The sequence below is a fragment of the Anolis sagrei genome, chromosome 4 (assembly GCF_037176765.1).
Source record: "Anolis sagrei isolate rAnoSag1 chromosome 4, rAnoSag1.mat, whole genome shotgun sequence".
NCBI classification, from domain to species: domain Eukaryota; kingdom Metazoa; phylum Chordata; class Lepidosauria; order Squamata; family Dactyloidae; genus Anolis; species Anolis sagrei.
The window spans coordinates 138,447,772-138,456,729 of NC_090024.1; the positions used below are offsets into that span (position 1 = coordinate 138,447,772).

The 8,958-nt window shown below is 43.6% G+C and overlaps 1 protein-coding gene across 2 annotated transcripts in view; it reads left to right on the plus strand.

The window, feature by feature from the left end:
- SYNDIG1 (synapse differentiation inducing 1) overlaps positions 1-5,419 on the plus strand; it is a 51,667-nt gene extending 46,248 nt beyond the window's left edge. For both annotated transcript variants that reach the window (XM_067467756.1, XM_060774098.2), the window contains exon 4: positions 4,137-5,419. In XM_067467756.1, the coding sequence (XP_067323857.1) occupies positions 4,137-4,295 (159 nt within the window). In that variant the 3' untranslated portion in view covers positions 4,296-5,419. The remainder of the gene's footprint in view (positions 1-4,136) is intronic.
- Positions 5,420-8,958: the final 3,539 nt, after the last annotated feature.

Below are 8,958 nucleotides of genomic sequence, written 5' to 3' on the forward strand. Positions count from 1 at the left end.
CCGTCTGGATCCACAGCTGTTTCAATACATTGAGATGTTTTGGTACTAAAATCATAAATATAGTAGTAATGTTGCCTTGGATTGAACTGCTTTTTCTGTCGATTTGTTGTAAAACATGATGTTTTGTTGCTTAATTTGTAAAATCATAACGTAATTTGACATTTAATAGGCTTTTCCTTAACCCCTCCTTATTATTCAATATTTTTGTTTATCCAACATACTACTGGCCCGTTTATGTTGGATAAAACATAATCTTATGCTATTGCTCCCTCAACGTTCTTGTCCTAGGAGTACGAAGGTCTGTTTATTTCCCTGTCTCTCTGTGTGTTCTCCCTTACAAATAATTCTGCTCCTTTATCTCACCCTGAGTTTTTAAATCATTTTTAAAAAAATCATTTTATGTACATGCAGCCCGCTCACTGTCATTATGTTTGGTTTACTGCTTTTTTTTCTTTATGTTTGTGTATGTTGTTTATATGCTTATATGTTTTATACTTTAATGATATGTTTTTATATTTTATTGAAATTTGTATCTCATTTTATTGTAATCTGTTGTTCGGGCTTGGCCTCATGTAAGCCGCCCCGAGTCCCCGTTGGGGGAGATCATAGAATCATAGAATCAAAGAGTTGGAAGAGACCTCATGGGCCATCCAGTCCAACCCCCTGCCAAGAAGCAGGAATTTTGCATTCAAATCACCCCTGACAGATGGCCATCCAGCCTCTGTTTAAAAGCTTCCAAAGAAGGAGCCTCCACCACACTCCGGGGCAGAGAGTTCCACTGCTGAACGGCTCTCACAGTCAGGAAGTTCTTCCTCGTGTTCAGCTGGAATCTCCTCTCTTGTAGTTTGAAGCCATTGTTCCGCGTCCTAGTCTCCAGGGCAGCAGAAAACAAGCTTGCCCCCTCCTCCCTGTGGCTTCCTCTCACATATTTATACATGGCTATCATATCTCCTCTCAGCCTTCTCTTCTTCAGGCTAAACATGCCCAGCTCCTTAAACCTCTCCTCATAGGGCTTGTTCTCCAGACCCTTGATGGTGGCGGGGTATAAATAAAGTTGATTATTATTATTATTATTATTATTATTATTATAATAAGAGAATCTACTGTACATTAATTCTACTGTGTAGATGCACCCAAAATTGCTACCACTTCCTTATCTTCTTCATTCCCACTGTGTCTGTAGGTAAAGAAAAGATCCTTAATTTGCACATTTAGGTACTCTAGAAATAAGTTAAATAAAGAGAAGATTAACAATAATTCAAATGTGATTTCTTACCACTAAGGATTACACATTTGTATTATGGGATGATCCAGGTAGTGGGTTTCTTTACATTGTGGTGCACAAAACTCCTGAAAAGATGAATGCATATGGCACACGTTATCATTTATATGCCATTAGTTCTTCCTAATAGTTGTCAGTCTAACCATCCTTACAGTTGCACAACATCACTGCAAATGCACCGATGCAGAGACAAATGCCGAATAAGGAAGACATGCTGTGAAAATGCATGAGGATCGTTTTAATAGCAGGCTAGCCAATAAAGACATTTAAGAATGATTAGTGCTGAAGGATCCAAGACCTTTACAAGGAAATCTGTGCTGTTATCTCTCTTGCTGTCAGCTGTTAAACAAGCTGGCTTGCCCGTGCTGTTGCTGGGAGGAAGTGCCCAACTTAGAATTCCGTCTGTGTATAGCACTCGCCATAGCATTTATTTATTAAAGCTCTTGGCCTGCTACTGAAAATATTTCAATCTAAAGATGGTGTTGAATTGGCACATCAGTCATCTTGATGCCAGACACAGTCTGTTGATGGATTTTTTTAAAAAAAGGAACGTTCTGGAACATTGCAGAGGTGCCATTAAGGAGAGCAAAAGTGGAGCGGGGTATCTTGTGAGAGATGTTGCCATCAAACATGGCAAGGGTGGCACTCTAGAATCAAGGCATACGGTCTAGAGCAGTGGTTCTCAACCTTTGTAATGCCGCAGCCCATTAATACAGTTCCTCATGTGGTGACCCCCAACCATAATTTTTTGTTGCTACTTCACAACTGTAATTTTGCTATTGTTATGAATCATAATGTAAATATCTCATATTCATGATGTATTTTCATTCACTGGACGAAATTTTGCACAAATACCCAATATGCCCAAATTTGAATACTAGTGGGCTTGGGGAAAATAGAGCTTGACATTTGAGAGTTGTAGTTGCAGGGATTTACAGTTAACTTACAATCAAAGAGCATTCTGAACTCCACCAACGATGGAATTAAACCAATCTTGGCACACAGAACTCCCGTGACCAATAGAAAATACTGGAAGGGTTTGGTGGGCATTGACCTTGAGTTTTAGAGTTGTAGTTCGCCTATATCCAGAAAGCACTGTGGACTCAAACAATGATGGATCTGGACCAAACTTGGCACGAGTACACAATATGCCCAAATGTGAACACTGATGGGGTTTGAGGAAAACAGACCTTTGGGAGTTGTTGCTGGGATTTATAGTTCACCTACAATCAAAAAGCATTCTGAACCCCACCAATGACAGAATTGGGCCAAACTTCACACACAGAACCCCCATGCCTTGAAGGGACTTGCTGGCACAAGCTTCCCTCCAGCCTCTCACGCTCTCTCTCACCTGCATATGCGCACCACGCGGCCATGCGCTGAGCACGCCTTCTCTCCCCACTTGAAGTCTCATAATCAGCCCTCCCCTTGGCTGAGAGGCTGGAATCAAACAATGATGGATCTGGACCAAACTTGGCACAAATACTCAATAACCCCCATGGCCAACAGAAAATACTGTTTTCTGATGGTCTTTGACAACCCTTTGACACCCCCTCGTGACCACCCCCTCCAGGATTCCAACCCCCAGGTTGAGAAACGCTGGTCTAGAGGTTGGGTTTGGCAGACTTCAGCTTTGTTACTCGAACTCTGCATTTCCATTTGCCAGAAAGAGGTACAAAAGGTCTAACGTTGAACATTAAAGAACGCAGTGCCTCTGAGCACATTCTGAGCCTCAGTGTTCATTTTCAGTTTGAGAGCTGAACTGATTGCACAGTCCTTTCACACAAAACCCCAGTCCTCATTCTTCATTTTCTGCAGCACTATTCAGGTGAGAAAAAGTCATGTTGTGCCTGCTATTTTTCATCAGTTAGAAGTCAGAAAATGTGATGATGGCACAACCTTGGTAGCAATTAAATTCAACTCACAAGGAAATCTTGGAAAATGTATTCTCGAAGGCTTTCATGGCCAAAATCACTGGGTTGTTGTGTGTTTTCCAGACTGTATGGCCATGCTCCAGAAGCTTTCTCTCCTGTTTCGCTTGCATCTATGGCAGGCATCCTCAGAAGTTGTGGGTGCCATTAAATTACCTGACTTCTGGTCTCATCATATTATACAGTTGGCCTGTAATACCTAGAAATTCCTAGAGAGGTATCCTCCAGAACAACTCTATGTGGGGTGGTGCAAGGAGTTAAACCCTTGTGCTGCCTAACTGCTGACCTGAAGGTTGGCAGTTTGAATCCATGGCACAGGGTGAGCTCCCGCTGTTAGCCCCAGCTCCTGCCAACCCAGCAGTTCAGAAACATGAAAATGTGAGTAGATCAATAGGTTCTGCCTTGGCGGGAAAAGGCAAAAAGACACTCCATGCAGTCAGACACAACCCTGCGCAGACGGTCGGTCAATGCAACATAAGCAACTTGCAGTCATTGAATTCTTGACAGCAGAAGGTGTCATCTCAACATCTTTAAACTTACTTGCCCAATGATGCACAGTACTCACAACAACACAATTACAGTAAACTGCTTGCATTTTCTGATGAATCTCCTTTGGGGTGACACCTTCTGCTGTCAAGAATTCAATGACTGCACATTGCTTAAGTTGCATTGACTGACCGTCTGTGCAGGGTTCCATACTTCGCACTGTAACAACACAACCGTTCAATGCTAAGGCTTCCTGCCAAAAACCGAGAGTCTACTGAACAAGCCAGTGCCTGCAGCATACCAGTACTGCCATTTGATGAGTAGTTACGAAGGTGGAGGCATTACTTTTCATTCAACCCTTGTATGTTTTCTGAAAAGTTGAACGGTGCTCCAGAATCCAGGTTCACTAAAGTTTGCCTTTCCCCTCTCCTTTGCAGACAAACAAAGCCATCGCTAAAGGGGACTTCCACTACGCCAGCTCCAGTTCACGAAGAGCCCTCTTCTTGGCTGTTCTATCCATCACGATTGGAACAGGCATTTATGTAGGGGTTGCTGTGGCACTTATAGCCTACCTATCCAAAAATAACCACTTATGAGACTGGAAGAGTTGGACTCCTACAGAAAGCTTCAAAAGAATATGACATTTGAAATATCACTACTTTTGATGGTGGACAGGGCTACTGCAAGAGGATGCAGCCTGAATTGTAAACAAGACTGTTCCAGGTCTTTTCAGTCCTTCCAATTTAATGTGAATGTTGGCAATACCAGTCATTGCAAGAAGCCAAGAAATCTTAGTTCTTTCTCAAGATCAAAAGGTCTCTTCCAAACTTGTTTCTTTGCAGATTGCTACTGGTCTGAGCCAGGCAAAACCCAAGAAGAGCTCTGTTAACTTGAATGCGGGCCCTTGCTGTCAAAAGACAAGAAAGTGATGAATACAAAGAATAAACATCTAACACCCACGCCACCAATTCCTCTCTTGGTGTTGGATTATTAAGAAGCAGAAACAGATGGCTCGGCGCACATGTCTAACTGTCTCAAATATGAAGCAACAGCACAGTGAATGAAACATCAGAGTAGCAGAAGGGCCTTATGAGAGCATCCAGCAGTGTCCAAACAATTGGGAACTGTTTGAGGTGGAAGATTTGGGGTGTCATTAAGGGCAGCAGACTGAGAGAGAGAGGCATTAAAGTCATGCAACAAAGCTGCCAGGAAGGACATCTGCATAAGCTGCACTAAAGCTAACAAAAGTTGCAAAGATGTACAGTAATGTTTTTCTGTAATTCCCATTCACTTTGGAGACCTTCGCAGTGGACTGTTTATAGGGTGATTTGGGTAGCCCATCTTGGATGTCAGAGCGCCTCATCCTAAGAACAACTTGCTTGCAAAGCATGCAGCTCTTTTATGGCAGCAACTCTCTTCCTGAGCAGGCTTTTTCAGCAACTAAATATAAGATGCGCATTGTCCAAAAGTGTCGTGGCAAGGCATGAAATTCCATCCCAGAGCATGGTTTGAGGCAATGATCTTCGTCAAGGAGAGCGAGATACCAGTCTAATGGCACGGGACGTCATTCTTGGCTTATGGACAGAGCAGTGCTGCGATACGGTCCTCTTTTCCTCATTCTCTAATAGCCATGCCCTTACTGCTGAATATCTGAGTGGGCAATGGCCATATCGTAAACTATGTAATTAATATTAAAAAAATAATAACAGTTTAAAACAGCCATCTTCATTTTGCATTTTACTACAATGTTTTCTTCTGACGTTTCCTTTGATCTTCCAAGATGACACTTTACAGAATATTGTGGAAGTATTTACTGCAATGAGTCATTGCATTATCTTTTATTTTGTTGTCAACGCTAATCATTTTTCTTCAAATGATGTTCAAGTATGGACATATTTTTCTACGAGTTCAGGCAATTTTAACATATAAAAGATACTGAAGTTGGGACATGTTTCTCTCCTTTGATAGATTTTATGAAAGCAGAATCACCAGTGGCACAGTGGGTTGAGCTGCTGAGCATGTTGACCAAAAGGTCACAGGTTCAAATCCGGGGAGCGGCGTGAGCTTCCGCTGTCAGCCCCAGCTTCTGCCAACCTAGCAGTTCGAAAACATGCAAATGTGAGTAGATCAATAGCTACCGCTCAGGCAGGAAGGTAACAGTGCTTCATGCAGTTATGCCAGCCACATAACCTTGGAGGTGTCTACGGACAACGCCGGCTCTTTGGCTTAAAAATGGAGATGAGCACCAACCCCCAGAGTTGGACACAACTGGACTTAATGTAAAGGGGAAACCTTTACCTCTACTTAACCTCCACCTCCAGTCTAGATCACTGAATTGCACATGAGAATAGGGGGCAGTGAAAGGGCATTTTTCCAGAGAGGGGATTTTATATGTTTTGCCAATATATAAATCTAAAATCCAAATGTAATTCTGTCAAATAGATGCTCACTACATCTCTCTTAATAAAAGGAGCTTTCCATATTTTTTGCTACAGGCATATCGTTTGAGATTAATTTAATCTGTGAAAATAAAAACAGAGTTAATTATTTGAGCAGGGATTCGAATTTGAATTTGGGCCTACCATCTTCTAGTGTAGGAGTCCTCAACGTGTTTAAGTAGGCAGGCAGTTCACGGTCCCTCAGACTGTTGGGAAGCTGGACAACAGTTTGAAAAAAACCAGTTCTTATGCATACTGCACACATCTTATTTGTAGTGCAAAAAAGCAGGAAAGAACAATACAATATTTAAAATGAAGAACAAGTTTAACCAACATAAATCTACCAGTATTTTAATGGCAAATGTGGGCCTGCTCTTGGCTAATGAGATAGTCGAGTTAATTAGGATTGTTGTTGTGTGTGGCTTAGAGCGACCGTAAGTCTGAAGTTGGAGGGCAGAACCAGGGGCGGCTCGTCCATTACGCGAAGTAAGCGGTCGCAGAACACTTTTTTTTGCCAGGGGCGCAGAGGCGCCTCTGTAAATGCCCCTTGACCGCCACTTGAGGAGCGCCCCCTCAGCTCACAACAGCCCTAGCAGTCCGGGGGGAGCCTCGGCTTTCTTGCCTCGCTGCTGGGCGATCCTCTTCCCAAAGGGGCTGGGCCCTTGAGCCTCGCCTAGCCCCTCTCGTTCCTGCTCCACCCGGCCACAGGGTGCGCTAGTAGAGCCGGCACTCAGTCGTTATCCACGTTTGATCCCTTCCCCATGACCGGCTCCTTTTCCCGATCCCCTGGTGCTCCACCTGCCTCCTCTCCTCTCCCCAATCCATGGGTGGGCCAAGGGGCGGAGAGAGAGAGAGAGAGAGAGAGAGAGAGAGAGCCCCTCCAGCTGGAGGTATCTCCCACCTCCGCTCCCTCCTTTGTTTTTGCGCCTACCTTCAGGAAAGGTGGGCATCTCCACCTCTCTCTCTCTCTTGGTCCCAATGGCTGAAGAGAAAGTCAGGAGAAGAGGCGACTTTTGGTGCGCACGCTGGGGGCTTCAGATATGCCTCCGGACCCGGAGTGGGCCAGGCAAGGGAGCAAGTGCGGCAAGTGTAGTTACTGGGATGTATAGTTCACTTACAATCAAAGAGCATTCTGAACTCCACCAATGATGGAATTGAACCAAATATATCACACAGAACTCCCACGATGAACAGAAAATATATATCAATGATTGGTTGGGGGGGGGGGGGCAAAATACTGTTTGCTTACCGTTGAAAATTACCTAGGGCCGCCTCTGGCTGAATCCAGCCTGTGGGTCTTTGTTTGGGGACCCCTGTTGTAGAGAGTTACATTCCCAAGAACTCCACTATACTTCCACGGGCATTAACCAGGTTGTTAGGGTATGTCTTATTTCCCAGAGGATATCAATAAAACATACTGGCCATGGGTGATTGGCTTCTGTGTTATTGGTAAGGCCGCATGGCTATTTCTCATTGTTGACCAATGTCTTTACTATGATTATTCATTATGGATGGAAATGGTGCATTGTTACTACATTCTTCTTAGAGGTCATAATTCTTCGACGCAGCCTATTTCAACATCATAACAGTGTGGTGGAGCATGAGTGAAGTTGACATATTTATGAGCTAATAAGCATGTCATTATAATACACTTCACATATACACTTCTTCACACTGCAATCAAGAAACTGGGGCTGGGAAACAAAGGGACTAGTCCAAATCATACAGTGGACTAAATCCAACTATTGGTCACAAATAGAGGAGATCCACTTGCGAAGTTTTTATTCCCTAGGTCTATTGTGCTTTGGACTAACAAAAGGATTTACAACAGCGTACTTAAATTAGAGCCCCCCCCCCCCCCCCCCGGTGGTGCAGCGGGTTAAACCACTGAGCTGCTAAACTTGCAGACCAAAAGGTTGGTGGTTCGAATCTGGGGAGCGGGGTGACCTTCCACTGTTAGACCCAGCTTCTGCCAACCTAGCAGTTCGAAAACATGCAAATGTAGGCAGATCAATAGGTACCGCTCTGGCGGGAAGGTAACAGTGCTCCATGCAGTCATGCTGGCCAAATGGCTTTAGAGGTGTCTATGGACAATGCCGGCTCTTTGGCTTAGAAATGGAGAATAGTACTACCCCCTAGAGTCTGACACAACTAGATTTAATGTCAGGGGAAACCTTTACCTTTACTTAAATTAGGGACAGAAAGCAGTTAAGTTTGAGAATTAGGGCACTGTTGAGGTGCGACAGGCACATATGTTATTATCCATAGATATTCAGACAGAAATGCTTTATGACCTTCAAAATATCCAAGTCATTTTGATGTTTCCCATCCTTCCTTTCCTTTGATGGGCAAAAGCCCTCCTGCACTACAGCCACAAAATAATGTTTCCTGGAGATTTCTTGGTTCCAACAGGACATTAACAGAATGTGCTGGATGCCACTGATTTCCCATGGAACAAAGCATCCAACAATAACCAGGAGCGATCAACACTACAGGAAGAGATCACAGTATTCTGCAGGAGATCTGGATTCAATCCAGATTTCCAGTGGCTACAACTTGAAAACACACAGTCTAATCCAGTGGTTCGCAACCTTCCTCTTGCCGCGACCCCTTAGTACAGTTCCTCACGTTGTAGTGACCCCCAACCATAACATTTTCATTGCTATTTCGTAACTGTAATTTTGCTACTGTTAGGAATTGTAATGTAAATATCTGATATGCAGGATGTATTTTCAAATCCCAAATACCCAATACACCCAAATGTGAATGCTAGTGAGGTTGGGGGGAGGACTGATTTTGTAATTTGGGAGTTGTAGTTGCT